This window comes from Manacus vitellinus, unplaced genomic scaffold, assembly GCF_001715985.3.
Source record: "Manacus vitellinus isolate BGI_N305 unplaced genomic scaffold, ASM171598v3 scaffold_12_pilon, whole genome shotgun sequence".
In the NCBI taxonomy this organism is placed as follows: Eukaryota; Metazoa; Chordata; class Aves; order Passeriformes; family Pipridae; genus Manacus; species Manacus vitellinus.
Genome location: NW_021938949.1, coordinates 169,311 through 197,283, shown reverse-complemented (window position 1 = coordinate 197,283; position 27,973 = coordinate 169,311). Strand labels below are relative to the sequence as shown.

The following is a 27,973-nucleotide window of genomic DNA, read 5'->3' as shown; positions in this document are numbered from 1 at the left end:
CATTATACCTGATGTATTATTTAACACTTTTGGTATAATGTTTCGTTTAAACACTCTTTCATTCTCATGTGTTACTGAATGCAGATTTTTCAGCTATTTAACAGGAGTGCTTGAGGTTAGGACTTCTATTCTTTGGTCTTTTCTGTGTTTTTTGAATGAGTATTGTTTCTGGAGATCCAATTTTTTTGCCTGCTGCTAAAGGTATGTGATAGGTTGTGCACTGCTCTGAATATTTTCTGTTAAAGAGCAGATATTTTTCTATGATCCATCTGGTGCATATGAGGAAGGAAGACCTCACCGCTGTAACAACAAGAAAAAATCCCAACACTGAATTGAAAAATAAATAAACCTACACCTATTTTTCTAGTGGTTTCTCTGGCGTGGATAAATTTAATGAATTGATGAAATGTCTCTCCCAGAGCTGAGTTCATTCGAAGTAGGTGGAAACTTTTCTTCTATACTTCTGGGTTTCCATTTTTATAGTTTCTAATTCCTATTGGATTCCTTCATGCCCGGTATCTTCATGTGGCATTAATCTGTGATAATGTGCCCCATTAGAAATACGGGCAAGCTTTGAAAATAAGGAGAAAGAAAGAATGATCTTTTGGTTTGAGCAGGATTCAGCTTGCAGATTAAGATGCTTAGATAACTGCTTGTTAGTCAGTTGTCTCTGCTTTTGTTGTAATTAGCAGAGATCCAGTCAGTGCAGTTAATGAAGCATGCAGAGATCTTCAGCTGACAAAACACACTTGACAGCCTTAGGGTGAGCTGAACACTATTTAGACTCCACTGACAGCAGTGACTAGATTTAAGTGTCTTAATCTGCCCTCTGAATCCCAACCTTGGTTGTCTAAAGAGGCATTTAGCACCAGTGGAGGTATTCTGGGATATCCAAGCCAGTCTCCAGCAGATGGCCAATAAAGTTGTGGCACTTATGTGGGCTTCATGTCATATTTGCCATTCCTGTACCTATCTGAGCTACCTGAGGGTACCAGACAGTGTTTTGACAACTGAAACAAGCCCTCAGTGTCTTCTGTTGTTTGTGTCTTGAGGATCTGTGATTCTTACTCCCACTCCAATCCATGATATCCTCTGTTTGCTAACAAGCAGCAATGTTAATTGCAAGTCTGTACTCTGTGGAGAGTAGCTCACTATGCTGAGCCCTACTGTAGATGTTACATGTTTTGTCTCTTTATGTTCAAGTTAGAGGTTTTTCCTACAAGTTAAATGTTTGCCTGTTATTTATGAAGTTTCAGTAGTGACCTAGCTCTAGGAAAACCCTCTGAAAATTGTGACAACCGCTGTATTTCTATGTGCAGATGTAGAGAGAAGTCCTACCCTGCTGACCTGCCCTCTGCCAGCGTTGTGATCTGTTTCTACAACGAGGCCCTTTCTGCCCTGCTCCGCACAGTGCACAGTGTCCTGGACCGCACCCCCCCCCAGCTCCTGCACGAAATCATTCTGGTGGATGACAACAGTGAACTGGGTGAGAGACACTTCCAGTGATGTTTATACTTGGTGCTTAACACCTCTGGATTTTCCTGTCTCTTCCTGTGCTTTATTGACTGGTCAAAATAAATTGCCACTGGTGCCATTTTACTGAGGAACCTTGTATCGTACAGGCTTTAACATTCAAAATCAGGTTTTGAAGCTAATACTTGTAGATTCAAAGAATGTTAGAAGGTTGAAAGGGACCTTAAAGATCATCTAGTTCCAACTGCCCCCTGCCATGGGCAGGGATACTTCCCACTGTCCAGGTTGCTCAAGGCCTTATTTAACCTGGCCTTGATCACTTCCAGGGATGTGGCATCCACCTTCCAGGGCAACCCATTCCAGTGTCTCAGCACCCTCACAGTGAAGAATTTCTTTGTAATAACTAACCTAAATTTTCCCTCTTTCAATCTGTACCTGTTACTCCTTGTCCCATCACTACAGTTCCTGACGAAGGGTCCCTCTCCAGCTTCCCTGTAGGCCCCCTTCAGAAACTGGAATGCTGCTGTGAGGTCTCCACTAACCCTTCTCTTCTCCAGGCTGAACATCCCCAACTTTCTCAGCCTGTCTCTGTAAGGGAGGTGCTTCAGTCCTCTTATCTCACCTCTTACACACACTGTGTGTGTATTTGCAGAGGAGGTCCTTAGGCAGTTGTTTATAGTGTGGTTTTTTTTAACAGTACCTTGCTGGTGCTGCTCAGGTGCTCAGAGCAGATCACAGGTGGGCCAGAACTCACTGTGAGCGCCTCTGAAAGGAGCTGAATGCACACGCTGAGCTGGGTCTGGCGGGTGAGTTGATGTGGCACTATGGAAACAGCACGTCAGCCTTTCGGACTTGCTCAGCATTTCGGGCCGAGCGGGGGCCGGAGCTCAGCTTTGCTGGGAAGGCTCTGCGTGGCTCTCGAACAACCTCTTGTGGCCACCCCGGGAGCAGCTCTCCCTGGCTCTCGGAGCAGCCTCTGCTCCCGCAGTCCGGAGGGGCCCCGGGAGGGGTGGACCTTGCACAGTTGCTTCAGTGCTGTAGAAGGATTGATGCTTCGGCGTTTTTCTCTCGAGTGGTGGACAAGGCAAAGACAGACACGCAGTTCAAGCGTTTTGGCCCTTCAAATGCAAACGGCTGTTGAGGAATGTGTTAACTTTAGCATTTCTTGCCAGCAGGACTGTGCAAGTTCCCTGCTCACCTCTGTACAAGTCCACAACTTTTTGCATTTCTAAAATGAGTTTTAGATTATTATTTTTCTTTAGCACATAAAATTTTAGCTCCCTTGGTCCCATCTTTTGATTTCTGGTTTCAGGTCTCTCTAAGAGACTGATTAGATACGTGTCAAGTAGAACAAAATTCCCCTGTTTATGCAGCAAGTTCATTTCTCTGAGGTCAGATCAAATGTTAAGATACAAGAGAGAACAAAGATCAAACACCACCCCTTGCTGATAAGAATGTGTAATATTTAAAACCTTGTTTTGTGTTTTGGGAGTAATATTCTTTGCTATAAAATCTCTTGTGCAATTTGTTGTTTTGAAGTTTCGTAACCCTTGTATTCAGAACTTGGCTTACTTCAAAACTCTTTTGAATATGGGAATGCATTTGATTGATGACTGTATTGAGGCAGTGCCATCACTCTTCTGGTCTGTTGCTAATTTGAAGGCCAAATTAGGTTTAAAACATTCAAATAGCTATTTTTGTCTTTCTGACTTCAAATGAACATGTTCTGAAGCCAAAGGCAGGAGGAGATGTTGTTTACACAGAGAATTACTGCTCTTGTTGCTAATGATACTACAGATGTTTGCACTGCTGCTTAATTTTAATGGATGGATTCTTACTAAGGAAAGCTAAAGACAGGCAAAGTGGGTTGGGGGACTGAGGAAATGGACAAAAACATTGTCTGTCCTATGGATCTCGTGAGCTTGGGTGGATTGCTTGGTCTCTATGGCTCTTTGTTTTGTTTTTTAATTAAAAATTAATTTTTCCTTCGTTACTCCCTTTCCAAAATGGTGTCCTAGATGGAAGCCTGCCTACTTCTTCAGCTTTAAATATGGTAGCTGTGCTGCACATCAGTGCTGTTGTGCAAAGCTTGTGTCTTTGCACCTAGTTTTGTCTTAAAAAGCTTCTTAAACTCAATTGTCAACAGCCTTACCAGCTAAGCAGTCATTGCTATGGCTCAGCTGAAACCACTGTTAAATTTTTCTTTCCACTCCCTGCAAGGTGAGATTTCTTTTTCTAGTGCAACATCTTCCTCCCTGATTCAGGCTTAACCTGTTATGGATCAGCCTAAGGATATGTTGAAGGCTGTTACTGGAGGCATTCTGCTGTGTAGAAGGAGAGACTGAAGAACAGAAAAGGAGCAAGTTGTCTGCAACTCAGTACTTTAAAATACTTGAAAATGATAACACTCCTGACTCCCATCCTAGGGTCCTTTTGTTTGGAGGAGCTTTTGTTACATAGATACAGAGGAAGATAATGCCTCAAGTAATTTTTGGAGACTGTCTGCTGGCTAAAAGAGATCAAGTCTCTCCTGGGAGCAAAATTTATCAGGCAAGCTGTATTGCAGCAGTTTTTTTGGATGTTATCAGTCTTCCCAGTGGACATGAAGCTGACATATGGAAACCCATCAACAGCAAAAATCCCAAAAAGTGCCTGAGGCTCAACTGCCTGTTGAGGGTGGTCCATGATGTGTTCAGTCCCAGGCAAGGGCAGAGCAGTTCCCAGCAGAATGCCAATTTGTCCTGATCAAAACTGTCCTCTGAGAGCAGGTCAGCCGTAGGTCCTGCTGGCTCTTACATTCTACTGCTCAACCCTGTGTTGTGGGCCTGGTTTAGCTCCCAGTATGGATGTGCCCTCTTTACCTTCCCCCCCCCCTTTTGTATCAGAAGTTTGCACCTGCCATCACACATGGAAAACTATTTCCTCCTTTATTGTGTGCACTTTCATGCAGTCTTGTCTGCCATAAGTGCTGAGTTTGGTAACTGACCTTTTCTGCTCTGCTGTAGCATTGTTTTCTGCAGGTTTACACTGTCTTTCTCTTGCTGTAATACATCAGGTGAAGAATTATTCAAGAACTGTTTTATTTTAGGTTTGCAAATCCTTCTGTCCTGTGTATTTGGGTATCTCATTTGGGTAGACCCCTAGAGATGATTTCATCAATTTTCTGGGAGTCTTTCTCCAAAAAAAAATCTTTCCTATTGTCTCTGCCATATGATGTCGTATTCAAGACCAAGGGAGAGAATTCCTGTGACCCAAATGAATCCTGTCTGCATCTCTCCAGAGACTTTTCCTTGTCCTAGAGTATTCTCCAGCACCATATTTACTATGTGTTACCTTCTCATTCTTTATCCACAATTCTGCCTTGCAGTGCAAAGGCTGAGGTCTGAACATTTGGAATTGCTTCTGGGAGTCTCCTGCCTGAAAGTTCCTGTTCCTCCTGAAGGTCACAGCTCTGGCTTCCACATATATTCCTTTGGCATTTAATCTTGTTAACAGCAACTTTAATGTTTGAGCTGACATTCTTCAGAACAATATTTCAGCATATCCTCTGTCAAAAGTTCATCTACCTCTCTATACCAAGGTTCTCTGTGAAGCCTTAGTTGTGTTTTTGTTTTTCTTCCTCATTTTATATTCCTCTTTATTGCTCCATAAGCTTCTTAACTTGTCTTTCCATTACTTCAGTCTCCATGTGTCCATCTTCTCTTTAGTAGTCCTGCTTTAATGTCCTCGGGTGAAAAAAGTATTGTTCCTCTTAAAATTGCCATTGATGTTAGTTAAGTTGCAGTAGTGCCTGTAGACTTCAGTGAACTTTGCACTCCTTCAAAAAGCACATGCTGCCAGCAGTATCTTTGATCCTTTGGGATTTTAGAAAAGCAACCACTTGTGAGTGAGTTGTGCTTTGTATGTGCTGTTTGTCAGCTAAGCAGGTGCACATAATGTAAGGTGTCTTTGTGCTTTTTAAAGGCGTCAGCATTTGTTTTTGTGGATGGGATGCAGCAATTTAAGTAATTTGCCAGAGTGAAATGGTTATCACTACTTCTGTTGCAAATGCCAGTCACCACGAGAAGAATTTGGAAATGCTATTTCTTTGTACAGTGCCTTTTTTTTTTTTTTTGTCCTTTCAGCAGCAGTAATTCCTTTTAACATTGTCCAGTAGTTCCAGTTAACTTGAGTCATGTCATACTAAAGGAATTAGAGGGCAGGTGGAGGATGTGGGATGACTGACTCTCCTTTTGATATTCCTGGTTTGAAGCTGTGCTGTGTCAGGGCAGCCTCCTGATCAAGATTATAGCCCATTTTGGGCTAAACATCTTGGTACTTTAAACAAAGCTTTAGGAATTTCTATACTGTTGTTGAATTTCTGTTTTCCTTTCCTCAGCTGACTTGAAGAAAGACTTGGGTGACTATGTTAGGAATTTCTATACTATTGTTGAATTTGTGTTTTCCTTTCCTCAGCTGACTTGAAGAAAGATTTGGGTGACTATGTTAAAACTCAGCTTCCAAAAACCACAAAATTGGTGAGAAATGAGAAGCGGGAAGGTTTGATTAGAGGAAGGATGATTGGAGCCTCTCATGCCACAGGTACACTTGATTTCTCTTTTCCTTCCATACTTTGACAATATTTGATTGGGAGACTTCCCTTTACTTGCAGTGCAGCTTTTCAGACGTTGAATGTTTGACTTGTGGTTACTTTTGCCCAGTGTAGGAGCTCTGCATGTCATGCTGTGTTCTAAGCTACACAGCTTAGCATCATCCCAGATTTTTCTTCCTCTGCACTGTCTCAAACAATGACTGCAAATTTGAGTGTCTTTTAAACCTTGAGACACTTTGAGTGTCTCAGCTGTTGGTTTGCTTCTTTTCCCCCTTTCTTTAGACATTTGCTTTTAATAAAATGGGTTACTTTTTTAGAGTGGGTCAGTGAAATTGCAAAACAAAACCAGTATTGGACAAAATGTAGTGTGGCCATGTAGAATTTTTCCCTGTTCTTGCCCTGGCATGATGTTGTCTCAGGAACATCTCTTTGGGCAAGATATTATGGTTGCAGAATACTTTCTGCCTGTTTTCTGTGCAAACTTTTCCTCTAAAATGGAATCTAATCCCTTTTCAGGTACCCTAATCTGGTTTTTAATTCCCCAATATAATTGTAATATTTCTTGTACAGGCTTTTCTGTTGCAGTGAGTGTTAAGTGGAAAAACAACATTTGGTGCTTTATAAACAGCCTTTACCAGAATAAGCTTTGGGTTAAATTCTTTGGCATCTGAGAAAGTGTGTGCTACTTTCTCAAATAATTTTGAGAGGCAGATAAGTTTCTTAATTGGTCTTTACTCATTAGTATCATAATGGCATTATCCATGGAGAAAACAGTACTTGCATTTCCAAGCTATGCTAAAGTTTATTTCTGTTAGTGTGATTTTAAGTCAATTTATTGCACTTTTGAACTGGTGGAATTCCATTCCCCTGCCCACTCAAGTGCTGTCTGTTAATGGGTGACTTTTTATATTTGCATGTTTCGAAGCTGTTTTCTTTAAAGCCCTTTTCCATCTCTTCCACATTAGTGTTATATAAATTCTGTGTTTTGTCATAAAAATGCAGATGACTTTTTAGACCAGCTGAGCCTGAAGGTGTCTCATGGATCAAACTGACTGTGGCAGGTAGTTTCCATGTAAACTGATGGGTGTTGCTTTGTCTAATGCTGGTGCATTTGGGTCTGCCTGTTTAGGGCATTCACTCTCCTTTTAAAGTCTTATGAATCCACAGTCATCTAGAGCTGTTTAACTGGGGAGATACTGTATGGTACTTTATATTCAGGAATCAAAATGTTGTCCTTGTTGTGGACGAATGTGGATTTGTTCATCAGAATGACTTCATTTGAAATCCACAGATTTTGGCTGCAGTGGTAACTTGGGGATGCTGAAGTGTGATCTAAAGAGAGCCCAAGGTGATTAATCAGTGGACAAACAGACTACTTGAGCACTTCATAGCTAGATGTGAATAGTCAGGATCTGTCTTCTGCATTTGTGACTGAACCAATCCCTCTGGAGTCTCTGGCTTATCAACTTCCAAGTGCAGATACTTCCTTGCTGTCACACAGGGTGGTGAGGACGCTGCATAAGTGTTTGTGTTTCATATTCCTGTGGATCTTTGTGTTTTGTGTGCTTTGGCCTCTGTAGGGAAAGTGCTGGTGTTCCTGGACAGTCACTGTGAGGTGAACGAGATGTGGTTACAGCCCCTGCTGACTCCCATCAGAGAAGATCGCAGGACTGTGGTGTGCCCTGTCATTGACATCATCAGCGCTGACACACTGACCTACAGCTCGTCCCCAGTTGTGCGTGGAGGGTTTAACTGGGGCCTGCACTTCAAATGGGATCTTGTTCCTTTGTCAGAACTGGAAGGACCCGAGGGAGCCACTGCTCCAATCAAGTAAGGTTCCTCCTGCGTGGTGTGAAGCTCTGTGTAACACGTGGATGATCAGAAGCCCTTCTGAAGCCTTACAGAGTGTTACCTGGGTGTGCAGGTTTAAAAGGAGATGCCTAACCTGTCAAATATCTGACTTATTTTACTTAGAAATAGTTTTTGTTACTATTACCTATTTCAGTTTAATTTCTTGCATTTAATAATGAATTAGCTATATCTGTCCTATTAGGTCAAGAAAGCACACTTCTAAAAAATGCTTATACAGCAGCTTTTTCTGAAGACAGAAGTCTTAAGGAGCTTATGATATTCAGTATTAAATCTGTCCAGTAGTTTAATTTTTGAGGTATGCATTGATGTTTGTTTCCAGTCTGTTGATGTGCTTGGCTTAATGACAACTTTGGTACTGTGTTTGTGCTAGGAGTGCCTGCATATCCCACTAATACAGACTCTAATTTCTGTGATGGAATGCTAGAGAATTACTACATTGGGAAAATCTCCGTTTGTGGTAATAGGAATTTGTTTTAGGCATCTTTTGAGAGTTATTCTGAAACAATACTCTTGGTAAAGCTTAACACTAGGACTTGAAAGTTACCTTCCTTAATCTTTTAACCATTGATGGCTGTCTCACCTGTACAGATCTGGCAACATCTGGTTCCTAGGGGACATGTAGCTGGTATGAAACAGTGTCAGCAGCCTTTCTTAGCAGCAGACAGATATGGTTGAGACACAAGAGTAGAAGCTGTCTCAGAGTGAATCCCTCCATGAAAAGGGCCAGTGCTGCTACAGCAACAGCAAGAGGCTGATGATGCTTTTTCTAGTTGCAGGTGTTGACCTCAGTACAAAATTCAGGTTTGTGAGGTGGAGGAATGTCACCTCGTTTACAAACTGACTCCTTGTGGATAATGTGGTATTTCTATAAGATTTTCCAATTGAATCAGAAATTGGGCATGTTCTCATCTCTCATTCTCTTTCCTTAGCCTGTAAGTGAAGAGCATTTCAGGCTGACAAAGCAGTTCCAGCACAGGGTTCCCTGCTGTCAACACTGTTGTTGCATTCCTTCAGCTCACTTGTAGGAAAAAGTCCCATGGTCGAGGCAGAGAACTTTGTAGTTGAAGTGAGTGTAATCATCTGAAAAGATGCCATTTTCTGAGTATGAAAGTGTCTTTTTCTACTTAAAGGTCTTGGCCTACTTTGAAGAAGGAGCTGGCTTGCTATTTAACCTTTGAAAATGGCTTTCCATCAAATAAAAAGTTTTGCATTTTAGAGACCTTCATAAAGAAATATTTTGGTGTTGGGGTGGAAAATTGAGAGCAGTCTTTGAAATCGGGTTTTAAAGTGACAAAAACTGTAGTAGAAAATTGTGTGAGAACAAGCAAAGAAATCTTGACCTAGTCCTGGTTTCATCACAGAAGTTTGTTAACAAGGATGAGAAAAAAACAGTTTCCAGCCCATTGCATGTTCCAACTATATCATATTGATCTAGTGGGTTTACTCTTTTTTTGTTATGGATTCAACTCTTTCTGCAGTTCAGTCAGTCCTGATCTGTATAATTGGCCTCTGTGAGAGGGGGAGGAACACAACAATGTGTGCAAATGTACATGTCTGTAACTGTAGGGGAAAATAACCTGTGGTAAAGACAGAGCTAATTAAAGGCAGCTCCTAAGTTTCACTGTAGAAAACTTGATGAATTTAGCATTTACTTTTTTACTGTATTTTAATTTTGTTTTGGTCTTGGTTCATTGGGTTTTGGGGTATTGTTGTTTTGTTCCTCTTTCCCTGTCCTATCCCTTTTTCCTCGAGCTCACTCTATAAAGAAATAGGTGTTGGATTAATGGAAGATCACAAATACCACTTACAGATCTGCTTTTGAAAACGTTTCGAGACTAGAACTGTCATCTGATGATTTCTGGTGTCTGAAGGGTCTAAATTGTGTTTATGTAGGTTTAAATTTGAGCTTTGGGACTAGCAGATTCAGCAAAAATTACTGGGTTGTTTTTTTCTCTGAAGGAAAATGAACTTCTTTCAATGGTCCTTTTTAGGTCCCCTACCATGGCTGGAGGCCTGTTTGCCATGGACCGTGAGTACTTCAATGAGCTGGGGCAGTACGACAGTGGCATGGACATCTGGGGAGGAGAAAACCTGGAAATATCTTTTCGGGTAATCAGCTTTTATGTGCACTGGAGTGTGACCCTCAGTGTCCTGCTGCCTCCCTTCCCCGTGCCCAGTGTCTTTGGCACTGGAATAGCGACTTGAAAAGAAACTGGCACTTTTGTTCCTGGAGGGATGCCTTTGGCACATGGAAATTGCCTTTACAATAATCTTCAAGTTAAGTTTTAATGGGAGGATTAAAGAGGACTTTGAGCTCTGGAGTTGAATGTTTTTGGCTTTTTCTTTGTTTGAGTGTTTCATCATAGCTATAGAGAAGCATAAGAAAAGAATAATCATGCCCAGTTTTGAAGTGGGTTTATAAGCAATGTCTGATGAATGTCACAAGCTGGTTAGAGATGTGTGGCCCACAGCAATGTTGATAATATGTAAACTTAGTATGTTTTCTTAGGCTTTTTAGACACTCCAACCTCCTTTTTGAGGGCCTGGAAATGTAAATTTTTCTAGGACTAAATTAAGAGTCATGTAGAGGAGTCAGCTTGGTTGGAAAAATAATGAGAAAGTCATAATGAGAAGATTTGAAAGTGATGCTTCACTGGGCTTCCTGTATTTTATCTCATCTTCCCTGTCACTCCACTGAATGAAAAACAACTCTTTGTGCTCATTGTCATGTTTATCTTTTTGCTGTTGTGAAATGGATTCATCAACAGGTTTGACGGTAGTCTGCCTGAAAATGATACTCTATCATGACAGATATGAAAAGAGGATTAAAGAGTGAAGTTAGCATAAAAAAAAAACCAACCCAAAACCAAACACACACCCCTTAAAACTTTAGAGAAATCTGTCAAATTGGGTCCTTAGAGAAATCAAGATTAGAGTTCACAAATAACTGGAATTTCATAAATTTGAGTAATTTTAAAGTAGTATATACTGAATAAATAAAATCTTTCAATTTTCAGTACAAAATATAGTTATTAGGTATCTGAGTAGAAGTGTGTGGAGTTTGAGGAGATTATTGTTTTTACCTTGTAATGCACAGTTTCAATAAAAAGGGCTTTGAAAAGCTGGAGTACATTCAGAGAGTTTTATAACTTCTGGAAGCTCCTGACTCCCTGGGGGCGATCTGTAAAGAAGTTGAGTCTTTATCTTATCTAGGAGGAGTTTTAAAAGTGACTTGATTATAAACTGCTAACGTGAGAAGATTTTCTGAGATTGGAGAACATGTGAGTTCATCAAAGGGCCAGTGATGGTAATTTGCTGGCAGCTGAAGTTTAAAAAGAAAATTTAAAAAAGAAATGGAAGTAGAGTGTAAAAAAAATGTGGATCTCTGGTGCCATGTAACTGGATTAAGACTCCTGAATGTGGCATCTCAATGGGAACAGTGTTTCTAAATTCCCATATACTGAACAGAAACAAACAGCTGTGTCAAATAAGTGCTTCTACTTAATTGAAAAGCTCTCCAGGCTCCCTTGATGATACATTGACTGATCTTTGTTATCTATCACAAAAATGTGGACAATTTTCATGTAGGTAAATCAGTTTAGGGAACTTAATCTGCAAGTTGAATCCTGGCCCTTGTATTTCAGTGTTTTCTGATAGGTCACTAGAGCACAATATTTTAGAAAATTTTCTGTTTGTTTCTTGAAAAGAAAATGTGTGTTATGTGGAAGGTGCGATGAGATGACAAAAATAGTCTTTTTTAACATGAAGATCTAATAATTTAGTTTGTCAGAAAACTTGACAAGTAGGACAACATTGCTGGCACCTGCCATAATATATAACCCTACTGAAGTATCCCTCGAAGGGCAGGAGGTGGTGAGCAATGGAACAATGAGGTGTGTTCTGCTTCTGTGTGGACAGATCTGGATGTGTGGTGGAAGACTTCTGATCATCCCCTGCTCCAGGGTGGGGCACATTTTCCGTAAAAGGCGTCCCTATGGCTCACCAGGGGGACAGGATACTATGGCTCATAACTCACTGAGGCTGGCACATGTGTGGATGGATGAATACAAGGTAAGAGACAATTCCAGGTCATGAAATAAGGTTATTTACTGGTTGTTAACTGGCTTGTTTGTCAAAGGGTCGTGTCACAGTGGGACCTGCTACACCTCTAGTGGGGTTTTCTTTCTGTGTTCTGATTTCCTAATGTTAGTTTTGATAGGAATTCCTAAATTCTGTAGGATTGTCGTTTGTCTTTTGAGTGCTCCTCCTTGTTACTTTATTGCCTGCAGAACATTTGGTTTTGTGGCTCTTTAATGAAATAAAAGATGATGAATGAGCTCTTGTAAGCTCTGCATTGCTTTGTGTCCAAATCAGTGTTACGTGGCCACGTACTGACTGCCATGTGCCTTCAGGTAGTTTCCATGATGGTGAGACAGGGATTTTGTTGGCTGCTTGTTTGCTTTCTGTTGTAATTAGCAGTCTGATTCTTAGTCTGTCTTGCCCTGGAAGAGCAAACAAGATTGACTTCTGGATTCAAGGGCAAGTGTATTTTTTCCATCTCCTCAGATTTTGATACTGATGCTTTTGAGCATAAATCAAGTGTTTGTGAAGCCCATAAGTATCAAGTATCTCTGGGATACTTGATGACATTTTGCCCTCTGAGAACACAGGATTTGCTGTGTGGTCAGCTCCTGTAGTCCCTACAATTTCTATACAAGACAATGTTTTATTTTTATTAATTTTATATTCTTTAGAGGTTGATGTTTCGAACTCCATCCTTCATCTTGATGTTCCATCAGTTCAAGGAATCTATTAGAGCCCATTAATTTTTTATCTCCATTCTCCATCTCTGTAATGCATTGGTAGGTTTGATCTATCACTTTCCCTTTTACTGGTGTCTGGGCACAGTTGTTCTTTCGTGATTAATGATGGCTTTCTCTGAAGCTTGGACTTGATTGTTTGTTATAATTTCCAGCTAATACTGCTTTATGCAGCAGGGACTTGAACTGCTGATTCTAGCAGTCTCTTATCACAGATTTGTGTCCTGAATGTTTCCAGCTGTTTCTAGTCTGATTTTCTGATGGTTGCCAGAGACCTGTCACTGTGACAGATTTTATGTATGGAGGACAAGCCTGGAAATATTTTTGGTTTTATAAGTATAATACAAACATTTAGGGCCAGTATAATATACTGAAGCAATCTAATGATGAATAGTACAAAGATAAGACTTGAAGGATCTGTTTTGCAGCAAAGAGCAAATATCAGTACTTAATAAATGAAATTGCGTCATAGAGGTGGTACAGCAAAACTTTCATAACTGTCAAAAGCAAAATGTAGAAGTAAGTTCGTGTCTACAGTGGTAATAAACAGCATATAAAAGGTAGGATACTAAAATTTGAACTTTAACCAGGAAAGAGGGAATTGGAATAGCAGAGCTGCTTTTTAAAGCAGATCATTTTCTGATAGTGATGTTCCAGTCTGTCTCTAGACTTCCTCAGAGCTGGCCAATAGTACAATGTACTTAATGCTCCTCCTTCCTCTACTGTTAAAATAACAGTGATACATCAGGCAAATCCAAAAGCTTAAAGATCTTGATAAGGACAGGTATGTTATTTGTCCAGAGGTGATGCTGTCTGTCATCTGAATATCAGAGATAGCAGGAGGTAATTGAAACCTGTCAGAGCCACATCATGGTAAGTGAAATCCACGTGTCTCCAAGAGATTAATCCAACAAAATACCATAGTTCAGTGCCCTGAAAATTGAATTCTCAGTAATATCTAGTAAACAAGTTAATGTGCAAATGCAGTGCCTTTTCTATGAGTTCTGTAAATCTATCTGGAATTAAAGACTCTACAAGGAGATTTTTCTTCTAGTTTTGGCAATAATATCCGTGCCATGTTGTACATTCATGCATTCCTGTTTGTGCCCATTGTTTCTGCATTAGAGTCAAACAGCACATAAGATTGAGCTGGAATCTTAATCTGTCTTTGCCTAACCTGTAAGATTCTGAGTATAATTGTAAAATAGAATGTGGAAAAAATAACTTTGTGGGAGCCTTTGTGGAGATGACGCAGATGAATGAGGAAAAACTGGGTTTCAGAGAAAGCTCAGGTGATAGTTCTGATTCTTCACGTGAATTAGGACATGGTCCCACTAAATTTCACAGGGTAATCCCATTTATAGGTCTGTTCTGATATGGAGTGGGTTTGCCCTGATCACTTGCAAAGTTAGAGGGCTTGAAACTGTGGAAGACAAAATATGGTCAGATACCACAGCAATGAAAACAATCCATTGAACAATCAAAATAATTTCAAGAAACCTCTGTCAGATGAGGCTGACGATGGTGTATGCATCTTTTTCTGACTTAATAACTCCAGGATGCCCTTATTGCCAGTGGTGATCACTAATCTGAAATTCTCTCTTTTGCCCCACCTTTTTCTCTTAAATACAGGAGCAGTATTTTGCTTTGAGACCTGAGCTAAGGATGAGGAACTATGGAAATATTACCGACCGTGTAGAACTGAGAAAAAGATTGAACTGCAAGTCATTTAAGTGGTATCTAGATAATATCTATCCTGAGATGCAAATATCTGGGCCCAATGCCAAAGCTCCACAGCCAGTTTTTATTAATAGAGCACAGAAACGACCAAAAATAATCCAGCGTGGAAGGGTAAGAGAAAGTGTCTTAAATAACTGACTTAATGTGTGTTAATAATTTCAAGATTCTTAAAGATTTGCTCAAATATAGCAAAAATAGTCTTTTTCCATAGAGTTCTAGCTTTGCAACAAACTGTTTTGAAAATAACAGGATTTTTGTCAGGATTTCACTCTGATCTGTATTTCAGGTCATCCTCAGACTAGATACTGTTCAATGAAGTTTCTTACCCAGAAGCTCTGAGTTATGAAGTTTTGCTGTCTTTAGAATATGCTTTCATGGCTGTTGGTTCTGAAGATGGATTTGGATAGAGAGAAATTTGGGCTCAAATACTCATGCTCTGTTGGTTTGTGATAAGAGTACAATGTAATTAGTTTCCAAATTCATTGCTTCTACTGGGTAATTTTCTGCAAAGGTGAACATTTGCATCTGAGGCTGATGATGGCTTTTCTGTTCTTGACTGCTAGATAATGAACGAAAAATGAGGTTTTTCTCCTTTTTTTTTTCTTCAAAGTAGAAATGAAGAGAGAATTTTTGTGTATTCATGAAGAAAATCAATTCATGCCTTAGCCCTGACACCTTTGCTTATGGGTTTATATGCAGGCAAAGCCAGCAAACAGTTGAAGCTGTTCTCTTCAGTGTCAAAGTCACCTGCTGTGTGCTTTCTGTGCCTCCCAAAAATAATGAGTAGCTTCAAATCCAAGACAACTTTCTTGGTGTCTTCTCTGTGAAAGAGAAGACCTTGGAATAAGCTGTTTCATGTGCATGTAGGTTATGGATATCAGGTTCCCTGTTAGCTCAGGGGTTGGAAGCACTAAATAGTGATGTCTCCACAGGGGACACAGGCTGCAGTAGCTGCTGACAGTTGCTGGTTCTGCAAGTAGTTTCAGTCTGGAGGACCTGAGTTCATGCAGAACCTATTGACATTATTATATTTTTTGCTTGGAAACAGCTGTTGGTAATCCACTATTTGTGCAGTATTTTTGTTGTAATATCCCAGCCAAGCTGTCAAGTTATTTATTAGGGCAAACATGTAGTTTCCCTAAATAAAACTGATACAGTGGGCTGGTTCCCCTGGTTGTTGAGTGCTGTTACTCCCCTAGTCAGACCTTTTTTTCTCCCTTTTTTCTTCTTTTTTAAATTTAATAGCTTTCTGCTTTCATTCAGACAGAAAGTTAACTGAGGAATTGCTGATGTGGGGGAGACTACTTGAGGGATCTGAATACTTCAGCAACACTTAAGGGTAAATCTTCCTAGCAGTTATTTACCATGGTTTAATTTTGAGAAAAGTTTGGTGCACCTTTTAAGAAGTGGGGACAAGACACAGAAAAATGTAGCTCTTTGGCTTGGTTCTCTGGGGTTCAAGAATTATACCCAGCATTGTATGAGAGAGTCAGCTTTGGCTCTGATGGTTGTGTAAACTATTTCCAGATGCCTGCAAGGAACAGAACGATCAGCCAGTGTCACCACTGCGAGCCAGACTCTTTAGGATTTGGGAGGAATCGCTCCAAATCTTAGTTTATTCTCCAAAACTAATTGGGCCAGAGATAAGTGCTGGTTTGACAAGCTGGGAAGGACTGTAATGATCACAAATGGTGACAGTTCTTACCGGTGCTATCAAATGCTGGTCACCACGGCCAATAAAAACAAGGACAAAAAGCTTATAAAACTCATGTAGCTGTATGGTTTGAAAGCCTTCTGTTGAGTGAGGAATGATGAGATCTGTCCTAGAAGTCTCTGGGGTGTAAGGAAATGTTACTTAGAAGGTTTTTTTGTGTAATTTGTTTCAGATGTGTGTAGGGAACAGGAGAAACATGGTGCACTTGAGGCGACTGTTGATGTGCCTTGGGACAGCTGTTTCCAGAAATGATGTTTAGTGAAGAATACTGTTTGGTATTTGTGCTAGTTTGTGCTGTCATGTGACTGAGCAGTTTGTTCTTTTTATTACTGGAAGTGCCTTTTGGTTTCTAAAAATCCGTGGAGTCAATAGAAATGCCAGGACAGCTATGGATGTCTTCATAATAAGGCACAGCAGGCCAGTTAATCAGCCTGGCCTTGAGTTCAGGACAGTAAATTCTTTTTTTCCCTCTACATTCAGCTTCAGATTGGAAATAGTTATTTTTAATGTGGCTGGCAGATCTGGGGCCCTGCCATCTCCCACTTTGAGATGTTCAGTCAGTGATTGCTGCCTGAAGAGCCTGATCCCCCACCACATCAGGGGAAGAAAAACAATCAGGCTGAAAAGGAGTGTTCTGCTGGCCACTGGTTAGTTCAGGGCATGTCTGTAACTTAAAGCCAGAATTAGAGTTGTTTTGTCTCCCTGAATACCTCTGTGGGGATACATTAAGATCTTCATGATTTTTGACTGTAGTAATAGGGATGACCTAATCTTTAATCTCTGTGGAAAATGTCTTGGTGTCTTTTAAGGTGGGCATCATTGCCCAAATCGGACTAGGTAGGGCATTTGAGCAAAAATGAGCATTTGGGTGTTTGTAAAATCTTCTCTTCTTCCCTGATTCTTCATTAAAATACCTTAGCTGATAACTGTGGCTGTTCAGTTGCGTAAAAGCTCTTGAAAATCAATTTGTAAACAGTGTAAGTCTCTGAAGTTGTTTGTATCACAGCAATTCCTTCTTCTTTCTCCTGCTTTGTGAAGAAAGGCTGTAGGAGGAGAATTATGTTTAAACTAAACTGTAGTAAAATGTAGTTTATAAAGTACAGTTGATTTTCCTGAGCAGAGTATCTGGGACCTGAGTATTCCATGGAGACTGAAGAGGGGAAAGAAACTTGACAGAGTACAGCCAGCATGTGCTGAGCCAGGCTGTGTGTACTGCACTTGTACCAGAGAGGGAAATCTTGATGTAATAAGAAAGCAAATTGGAACTGTTTAATGCATCTTTTTTTCTCCAAATTATCTGAAAAACAGAATGTTTTTTTTTAAAAAAAAATAATTTCTTTTCCCCCCAATTGGAAGGTTTGGTTGGGTTTTTTTGGTTTGGTTGGGTTTTTTTGGGAACACTGAGTTCTAGAGCTTCCAGAGCATCACCCTTTGGTATATGATGTTTGTTGCTCACTCTGTCCATCAACCTGTTTTCCTTTCACAGTTGTATCACCTCCAAACCAACAAATGCCTGGTTGCCCAGGGCCACCCAAGTCAGAAAGGAGGCCTGGTGGTGGTTCGGGAATGTGACTACAACGATCAAAACCAGGTATGGTGTTCCTCATCATATGGAATAGTGATTCACATCTTAGAAACTTCTACTATGTTTTCCTGCTGGCAAAATGCCCTGGAATAACATCTCATCAGCAGACAGGCTGATTTCAGAGGATGGTTCAAACCACAAGGCTGGCCAAGGACACTGGGGAGCTCCTACTGCTGCTCCTACTAATGCCAAGTGTTGGATATCTCCTGTCTTTGTGGCGTGAATCTCTTATGTGGCTGAAGGCTGTCCTTTAGTGGCTCCTGATGAGTTCATAATCCACTGATTTGCACTTCAGAATTTGTAGCAGCTCTTTCAGTCAGTTCCTCATACTGAGATTTAAAGCAGTCTTTTCCTGCCCTGCTTGTCTTTGTGTACTGTAGAACTAGCCCTCTGCTCCTGGAGTGGCTGTAGCTTGGGGTGAATGAATGATGTGTTGTTGTCCTTAAATAGAAGGAATGTAGAAAATTCTTTGGCTGCAGGTGAATTTCTGATCTGGGGATTACTCAGGGATGGATATGAAAACCTAATGAGAATTTTTGTATTACTACATGAAGCCTTTGCTATTTCACTTCTTTCAGGCAACAGAAATTCAAGACTTGGATAAACAGTCTCCAGGGTAGAGAGATCTTCAACTAATAAAGACTTCTAACTAGCTAAGAACTACACTGAGAACATTATGATTTAGGAGCCCGTGGGACCCAAGTCTAAAAACTAGCTCGCATCTAAGGAGAAAACTAATTAAAGACACAAAATAAATGGAGCAGGAAGTAATGCAGCATAGCTTAACTAAAGGTGGGTTGTGCTGGACTAACTTCATACTTTATGAAATGGGTAGGAGTTTCCAGGATATGGAAACAGGAGCAGTAGAAGCAGAGTGATTTGTGATAGTCCCAACAAAGTGCTGTGTGCTTTGTCACCTAATGGGACTCTGTACTACTGTACTACCTGTAGCCTCACCAGTGTGAGGGGTGTTTGCCAGTGTCAGAGTAAGTGTGGGTGGCTCCAGGCACGTAGCCTTAATTTCCAGTTGTCAGACAGGAGCAAGGAATACATCCCTGTACTTCAGAACACTGAGTAATCATCACTATGACCAAATTGTGGGTCCCTGTGTTAAGGGTGAATTAATTAAAGCTGGAATGGGAATGAAGGTTTTGCTGTGGGGTCTATTCCATTAGCTGTAAGACAGTCAGCAAGTCTTTTAAATATAAGGACTGTGTACATGTAATAGCAACTGATGGGCATCACTGATTGTACATTTACAGTGCCAAAGCTGTGATGCTGCTTTCTGAGCCATTCAGGTTGTGGGCAAGAAAGCAAAAATGACTGCCTGTGGATGATGTCCACAGAGTTATGTTTCCCTTCTCCTTCCTGCAGTATTTTTCATAGTGAAGTGCCACATGGATGGAGGAAGAAGTCTGTTGTTTTTCTTTATCAAAACCTTTTTCTGATTTTTTTTTTCCCTCCCAAAGACAACCTTCTGACAAAGAGAAATTCGTCCTCTGATTGTTGATATTTGGCTTCTTTTCTCATTAATCTATTTTACTAGTGGTAAATTTAGCCATTAGTTCTCATAAAAAAACTGGGTGTGCTATCTTGTTCCACGATTTTGTTCTCCAACCAAGTATGTCAACCAACACTATGTTTTTCTGCCATTAGACTTATTTTGTTCTCCTAATAAATCCCCAGAGTGCATTCAGCCAGCTTTCTGTCATATCCTCTTGAACAATCTTGCTATAGATACATGAGAACAATGTAGAGAAAGATGACACTTATTTAACAGCTTCTGCTTATAAAAATAGCAAGAAACTTTCTGACTATTGGAAGCTTTTAGCTGTTGTTTCACTCAACTCACTGGCATTTTCAGCTGGTTTTGCTCTAGAACCATCTAGACAATTGTCATGAAGCACCAGCAGCACACTGAACTGTGGAACAGAACACATGTATCAACTTTGGAATGACCTTCAGGAGTATATTTGGTTTTCAGGGTAGCAATAGCTTAAGGTAATGATTACAGACCACCAAACTTGCCTGTTTCTGATGATTGTCACGAGCTGTTTGGTGCTGTGAGGTCACTGCTATCCACAGCAGCAGGAGCTGGAGCATATACAAGAGGCTGTGATGATACAAATTGTTGGTTATGTCTCTTCTTCAGAGCTGAAGCAGCTTTTCTGTGCTCTTAAGCTGAATTTTTGTCTTTTACAAACCGTCTGACAGAATAATCCAGCAGTGCCAAGCTAAGCAAGAGATTGCAACTGATGAAAGTCCTGGAATGCTTCTCCTGCCGGCATGGCTCACGGCAGGGATTTTCTTACAAAGGGCTGTTTCTGTAGTAGTTACTGTCTTCTGTTTACTGAAAATTTTCAATGCATTCCTCTAGTGCTAATGCAGTTTGCAGACCAAAGAAAAATGTGTATCCACAAAGCTTTGCCAGTTGGCCAGCCTTGCCTTTTGCTGCACTCCAGTGCACTCTGAAAGCCAAAGGGTAGGCAGATGCTTCCTGGTTTATTTCATATAATTAGATGTTTATTCCCTAGAAACAGTGAGCTTCCCTTTTCTGCCTACTATGGATTCTTTGATTTATTGTTTTGTATTCTAGGTCGAGTGTTAGGTTTTGTTTTAATACCAGTTGCTTGTATTGACAGTGGACTCAAAGTCTTCTACAGGTGACTCCGTTTTTCAAAAGGCAGTGATAGTATGGGCTGTTTTAGGTGCTGAGGCACCATCTGAACCCCTTCCTCATTTGCATTTCTTCTGAAGTACTTCAGCCAGCTCTTATCTATTTACATTAATTAATCGCACTGTAGGAGTGATTTATTCTTTCACCAAAAAAAAACCCAAGCAAAAAAATGCACCCCCCCAAAAAACCCCCAAAACTAAACCAACCAAACAAAAAAAAAACAGCAAAAAGTGAACTCCAAACCAGTTCAGTAACACAGCCCTGTATCTCTTTATCATGGCAAAAAAGTAAACCCAGAAGAAGATCACTGAGATGTAGGGATTTATGGAAGGGGTGAAGGGGATGTCTCCTTTACCAAGAGTGGCAACCTGACACCAGTTAGGAAATCCAGATGTTAGTAAAATGAGAACACTATAGTTCCCCTTCAGCATTGTCACAATCCTGTCCTTGCAAGGAATTAAGCTGTGGTCACCACTGAAACTGTTCATTAAGCTGTATGTGAGAAAAAGCTGTTTCTACCCACCTGTTGGTATATAAATGAGGCTAATGAAATCATCTTAGCAACCAGTCCTGGAGAAGGCTGTGTGATTTCTTTGAGTTTTATGGGATGAAGTAAAGTCCTGAAGGTACTAGAAGCCCTAGAAAACCTTTGTCTTAAATCTGTAAATAGTTTGAACTACCTCTTGAGGGGACTGAATTAAACATCCAGTTCTTCCTGAGCTGCACCTGTATAAAAGTAGTTCAGACTTACAGAGCTTGTACTTTGGACCTCCTCCCATTTATTTTGTCCACAAGACCTGCTCTACCACGTGCTGTGCACCTCTCTGTAGGTGGCCAGAAGGACCCATGGGCCAGCTTTGCCCTGGCAGTGAGAATTCTTATCCCAGGTCTGCAGGTCCCATTTCCACTGTGGGAAGCTTGAACCAGCTGCTGCCCAAGTAAGAGCTCGGTGCCCCTGCAGCCACAGGTGCAGGCACTGACTCTCATGGGAGGCTTGGGCAGGCACCTGAGCACTGCCACATCTGAAATGCCTGTCTTGAAGGTGCTCTGGGGACATGCAGGACCTCAGAAGGGTCAGTCAGCAGCTGAATGGGCCACTACACTCCAAGATTGAAGGAGTCCATGCAACTTTTCTCTTATCCTGTTGCCTGTGTTGAGAGGCAGGGAAAAAAGGCTGCTAGAAAGAGGCCAGTCCTACAGCATTCACCAAATTCAGTCATTTATTTAACTACAAGCGTGACCAATTTCATTATGGAGAGAGGTTTTTATGTACATCTGCCATTTGGGTTTTATTTGAAAACAGAACTGATTCATTATATTCTAATTGCATCCTGTTGATTTTCTTTGACACCAGTGATTTTCCTTAGACCTTTGGAGCAGATTGTTGCCATGTGTCTCTTGGGGTCAGCAATTAAAGGTGCTGCATTCCTGTGGGGGGGAGCTGGGCACAATTCCAGTTTGAGAAACTGAAGTCTGGTGGAAATGTTCTCCTAACTCTCATAACTCTGCTGGTTAGGAAGTTCATGCATGCAGGACAAAAATATCCTGCACCTCATCTATTAACGTTTTTTAAAATAAATTAAATTTTTAAAATGGCATTTTTTGTAGAAAATACATAAGAGGATAAAACAGTCTCAGAAGACGTAAAACCTAGGCAGGTACCTTTCTGCTTTTAGACTTTTGATACTGTGCTACCTGCTGGGAATTTATTTCCTGTATGGGCCTGTTGCTCCTGACAGCCTTTAACAACAAGAGCTAAACATCATCCTTCCAGTCTTCAGCAGCAAAGTAGTTAATAATTTTTGGAGTATGCAAAGGCTTGCATTTGTATAACAAAGAAAGCCCATGGGGTGGCTTTGATTTCCTTGTGCTTGAATCTGTTAATAATCTGCAAGTTCATACTGATACTCTAATCTGAATTTGGAACCAAATTTGGGCCTATTTTTCTATGTCCCTTTGTTTTCTACACTGAACACATAATTAGTTTGAAATTAATTTTGGCTGTCTTGGGGAGAATATCACATGGGATTTAACCACTATTTTGTGGTCTTTGCCATTACTCAGCTTTTGATTGAAGGTCTGCTCCCTGTGTCACTGCAGTCTTTTTTCTTCTTTCTTACCAGTTCTACTCTTGTTTGGATTTGGCTTCATCATTTTTCTTCTTCTAATAGTGGTACTCTTCTGGCAAGTCTTGAAATTTCTCCATTCTCTCCTCCTCTTTAATCTTGATGTACCTTCTTTCCTATGCCAGGGTTTAAACAGAAAAAAAGTACATTGGAAGGCACAGAGTGCCTGAGGTTGGGGCAGATTTTAATGTAATATCTGCACTTCCTCCAAGGAGGCCTTTGCTGTGTTACAGTGCAACTGTGATAATGAGCTGTGTGCTTTTCAGTCATGCTGTCCAATTGAGACTGTGTCCCAAATTCCAGTGCCCTCCAGAAGATTGGGTTTAGTTTCATCAGCCAAAAAAAAAAAAAGTAGACAAATCAGAGTTTATTTGCCTGATTTTTCTGCCTGGAATTTCATATTCCATACACTGAGTGTCAAACAGACTTAGTGGAAAAAAAAATAAATCACACAGGGGGCATGGTGGCTCCAGCACTGAGCTGTGAGAAATGAGAACAGGGCTGGAACAAGAGCACACCAGAAGAACTTAGTTGTAGGTTCTTCAGTAGGTACTTCATGCACAGGTATGAGGGGCTTAGCTCCTCTTGTTCACAGTTATGAGAGTTCCAGGTCCTCCACTGAACTGATCTTGCCCCAAGTCTTTGCAGGCCTGAAGGAACGGGGGGGAGAGGACCAGGAGCTGCTGCAATTAGACCAGGCTGGTGTTCCAGCTTCCCTGAATGTTCAGCTGTGCCAGATGTGCCTTGCTCAAAGCAAGGTTGAGGCAGCCCACTGAGAGCCAGCAGGGTGTGGGCATGAACTGCAGCAGCTGAAGGTGCCTGGCATCTTGCTATGCCAACAGTAAAAATATCCCTTGTGCTCAAGCAGCGTGTGGGAGTGGACAAACTGAGGTCTTGAGTGTGTCTGTGCTGCTGGTTAGAGCTGGCAGGGATTTTCAGTGTGATCACACAAACTCTTCTAATGCCACATAAATTCAGGAATGCAGTTGAAGCTGCAAACGTGAACCAGTGCATTCCTGTGTCACACAGGTGGGCCCCAGAGAGGGGCTGCATTCAACTCCCACCACTCTGAGAGCTGCTGGGATGTTGTGTAGGCTCTTGAGGTCCAGATCAAGACATTTTCATCGTGGTTCAACCACAACGAAGTGGATGTGAAATGGGAGGAGTGATCTCCCTCTAAGCACAGCACAGGTACCAAAAGTCATTTGTCTTGGGAGCAAAGAAGGATCATCTTTGGATAAGGAGATTTACTGCCTGGCTTAAAGGTTTTTCTCAGAGGGCAGCTGGCTGCCTGCTCAGAGATGCACTGCTTGCCTGCTGCCTTATCTTGTCCAGCTGCCTGGGCAGGAGGGACATATGAGGGCTGCTTAATTTTAAAAAAGCTACTTACAGGGCAGAATCACGACTTGTCCTTTCAGTGCCTCTGCATGGGGCAGTGCTGTGTGATGTTGGGAAGACAACAGAGCCCTGCAGCTCTGTCTCAGTTGCTGGGAAAAGGGAGCAAAGAGGCAGCGAGTGTTGCAAGGCACATCTCTGACATCCAGATGCTGAAGCATCTCCTTTGTTGCTGAACGAAAGAGTGAAGGGTCCTGTCCTGAAACATTGTAATAAACGTCCTTTGTCTTCTCTTTCAGGTCTGGATTTACAATGAGGATCATGAGCTGATTTTAAATAACCTGCTTTGCTTGGATGTTTCGGAAACTCGCTCGTCTGACCCCCCTCGTCTCATGAAGTGCCACGGCTCCGGCGGCTCGCAGCAGTGGACATTTGGGGTGAGTGGGGGGCTGGCACGTGGCATGTTGTTGCCCCTAATTAATGTCTCAGTAAGTAACAGTAGCACTAACAGGACACCAGGGTTGAGTTTAATTATGACTAAGTCTCAGGTGTACCAATGCACTTGTACTGTACTAGGCCCAGCCCACAGTTCAAGCGCAGAATCACAGAATATGCCAAGTTGGAAGGATCCCACAAGGATCATGGAGTCCAGCTCCTTGGCCTGCACAGGACCATCCCCAAGAGTCACACCATGTGCCTGAGAGTGTTGTCCAAATGCTTCCTGAACTCTCTCAGTCTTGGTGCTGTGACCACTGCCCTGGGGAACCTGTTCCAGTGCCCACCCACCCTCTGGGTGAAGAACCTTTTACAGGTGAAGAACCTTTGCACGGGCTTTGATGGCTGTGTTTCGACCTGAATAAGACTTTTGCTGAACTCTGGGACATGCAAGCCCTTTGCCACATAGGAAGGTTTCTGCAGCTCCACTGAGCCTTTCTTCTGCCCATCACAGCCACCCACAGCACTGCGGCTTACCTGGGATGTGCCAGAGAGAATAAAATCTGCCCTAAAGCTTTGTTGTGTTGTGTTTGCAGGACTGGGAGAGAGCAGTCCATGTGGTGATTCCTTCTTAGTGCCTAAAGAAGAAAAGGGCAGAGCAGTTGCTTCTGCCCTGTAATTCATCTGTTGATTTAATTGTTGGAGTCTGGAGTGGCAGATTTCACAAAACTGAGCCAGTGCTGCTCACACATGGAATTTATCTCCTGGGTATTCACTCAGAGGCTGCCCCTCACATGCCCTCAGCGTAGCAGCGAGTCTGTAGCACAGACATGGTTGAACAAAGAGGAGGGAGGGCCCTGCCAGCACAAGTTCCCAAAGTGGAGTCACATTTGGCTGTTGCAACCCAGGATGGTTTGGAGATACAGAGGCAGATTATTGTGTAAGCCCAGGGCTGTGTGTGTCTGACACTTGCACCAGCAGTGCCACAGCCAGAGCTGCCAGTGGGAGTGGGAGTAGTAAACTGAGCAGTTGTGCTGATAAGAGATTACTGAGGGTTCTGCAGCTTGTGTCAGCAGACAGAGGTTTTACAAGGCTGAGAGAATGGCCATTGCTATTCAGTGCCTGTGGCTGTTGGTGATGCCTGTGGTGGTGGTGCAGAATCTGGGCTTCATGTGTCAGACGTGGGCTTTGAGCTGGCCATTGCCACTGAGGGTGTGGTAGGTGGATCTGTAACAGTGTCACATTGCTGCTCATTAATGATCCATGGCCTAAGAGAGAATCAAATGTCAGTATTGGCTAGGAAGGGAGTAGGAACTGAAACAGGAAAATGTCATCACAACATTGTAGTTTGCTTGTACTGTATGTGCCGGTCACCTCGTCTCAGAAATGCTAAATTTGGACTGTGGAAGGCTCAGAAGTAAGAAAGGCAAGTCAAAGATGTGGGCCACCTTTCCCATGAGCAATATGTGAGCAGGCTGGGACTCTTCAGGAAAGTGAAGCCTTTTGGAAAAAGGGGAAATCATGTCATTGGTACAAGGAAAGGCCAGCTGTGTGCTGTTGGTTACAGAACAAGACTCAGAGTGGAGTATTTTGGAGGAGTGCTGTGTGTTCTTTCCATGTTCTCCTGCTTCCCTGGATGTCTGCTTATGGCCATAGGCAGTGACAGAACCCGGTGTGGCTGTTCTCATGCATCTGCTCCCTCCATGTTGGGCAGCAGGAGGTTGCCCATAGGAGCTGCTGGGGCTGGGCAGAGGGCCTAAAGGGGCTACAAGAGAGCTGGAGAGGGACTTTTTACAAGAGCACAAGGGGGAATGGCTTTAAACTGACAGAGGGCAGGTTTAGATTAGATATTAGGAAGAAATTCTTTGCTGTGAGGGTGGTGAGGCACTGGAACAGGTTGCCCAGAGAAGCTGTGGATGCCCCATCCCTGGGAATGTTTATGGCAAGGTTGGATGGGGCTTTGAGCAACCTTGACTGGTGGAAAGTGGCAGGGAGGTTGGAGCTAGATGATACTTAAAGTCACTTCCAACCCAAGTCATTCCAGGTTTCTATGACCTGTCTGTGCCCCACTGTGGCTTTGTGCCCTCCCTCTTTGCTGAGTGCTGGGGAATGGGTTTGATCATTCCTCCATCTCATTAAGAGACTGTGCTATAAACAAAGTCCCAACTGGGTCCCTGTAAGGACATGAGAGTCTTTGTTGCAAAGCCTGGATGTGGTTATGGGATGTGCTGTACTCTGCTGCTGCTGTGGGTCTGGTGTGTCAGGGAGGCTGCTGAAAGGCTCATCTGTCAGGAAGGAGCATCCCCTCCCCTTGAGCATCGCTTTCAGCTTCAGGGTGACAATGGAGAACAGAAGTTTTGGTAAATAAATCCCATCTGTCTTTGTCTTTCCTCTAGAAAAACAACCGCCTGTACCAGGTCTCTGTGGGGCAGTGCCTGAAGGTGGTGGATCCACTGAGCCACAAAGGGTACGTGACCGTGGCCATCTGTGATGGGTCCCTTCCTCAGCAGTGGCATTTTGAGAGCTGAGACAGCGAGGATGTGGCTGAGGAGAGTTAAGCTGAGACCTGGTTCCCCTTCAGCTGTGATTGAAGTCGTTCTGGAGGGCTTTGTGTGGAGCCCTTGGCTGCTACACCCGGCACACCCATCGCAAGGACCCGCTGCAAATGCCCTGCCCTGAAGGGCTGCGTGTGTGGGAAGGTCCAGCTGGGCACTGGCCCCTGGTCACAGCAGTGACAGCAGCAGCCCCACTGCAGGACAGCACACAGAAGTGCAGTTTATCATCAGTTCCTTGGATGCTCCTGGATTATTGGACTGGTTTTAAGTAAGAGAAATCATTAGCGCAATGTAATTTAAATGGTGAGACTTCAGCTTTGTGGATCTTTTAAATGACAATGACAGAAAGGAGTCCTCCTCAAGTATTTCATGTGCAGTATCTCAATAATTTACATTTCTAGTATGGGTTTACTGGCCAAATTATTTTACTTTTTCTGGAAAATACTTTTATTCCCTTTTATCTTCTGAAAATTGTCATTTGTAATATTTAAATTTAGTTCTTTTAATTTACAATTTTAGGACAATTCATGTAGTTTAAATTCTTTGCTGTCATTCGTCACCTCGTATTTAAAACAAAGTAACTATTGCAAAGTCTATTTTGATGACTCATGACAGTAGCTGCATTTAAAATAAAGTATCATTTTTTAATTAATCTCTATGGCCTTACTCTTTGTAGCTGTTGGACCAGAAAGCACCTACTTACAGAATGATACAAACTAATCTTCACACAATTTGGGTCTTCCCTTGTGTCTCCCTTGCTCATGTCTTGGAAGGTTTGACAGATAATGTCTCTGTTTTTTTCCCTTCACTTCTCTGTTTTCATTTATTTCACTGTTTACCTTTCTCTGACCTCCTGCTTCAGCCTCAGGTGCTGCTTCAGTGCATGGAAGCTCTTGCAGAAGAGAAACGCTGCTCTGTTTCTTCTTGGCACCATTGGCCTTGTTTCCTATGCCACAGTGACCTGCCTGCCCTGGGAATGTGCACTTTGGATGTTGGCAGCACCAGGACAGCCTTGTCCTTTTGCTTGGGCAGCACAAACATTTTCCAACT

The 27,973-nt window shown here is 42.1% G+C and overlaps 1 protein-coding gene across 2 annotated transcripts in view; it reads left to right on the top strand.

The window, feature by feature from the left end:
* Positions 1 to 27,575, top strand: part of GALNT11 (polypeptide N-acetylgalactosaminyltransferase 11) — a 39,912-nt gene extending 12,337 nt beyond the window's left edge. For both annotated transcript variants that reach the window (XM_018089196.2, XM_018089195.2), the window contains exons 4-12: positions 1,320 to 1,486; positions 5,929 to 6,054; positions 7,645 to 7,894; positions 9,928 to 10,045; positions 11,855 to 12,007; positions 14,389 to 14,607; positions 17,697 to 17,801; positions 24,233 to 24,370; positions 26,765 to 27,575. In XM_018089196.2, the coding sequence (XP_017944685.1) occupies positions 1,320 to 1,486; positions 5,929 to 6,054; positions 7,645 to 7,894; positions 9,928 to 10,045; positions 11,855 to 12,007; positions 14,389 to 14,607; positions 17,697 to 17,801; positions 24,233 to 24,370; positions 26,765 to 26,896 (1,408 nt within the window). In that variant the 3' untranslated portion in view covers positions 26,897 to 27,575. The remainder of the gene's footprint in view (positions 1 to 1,319; positions 1,487 to 5,928; positions 6,055 to 7,644; positions 7,895 to 9,927; positions 10,046 to 11,854; positions 12,008 to 14,388; positions 14,608 to 17,696; positions 17,802 to 24,232; positions 24,371 to 26,764) is intronic.
* Positions 27,576 to 27,973: the final 398 nt, after the last annotated feature.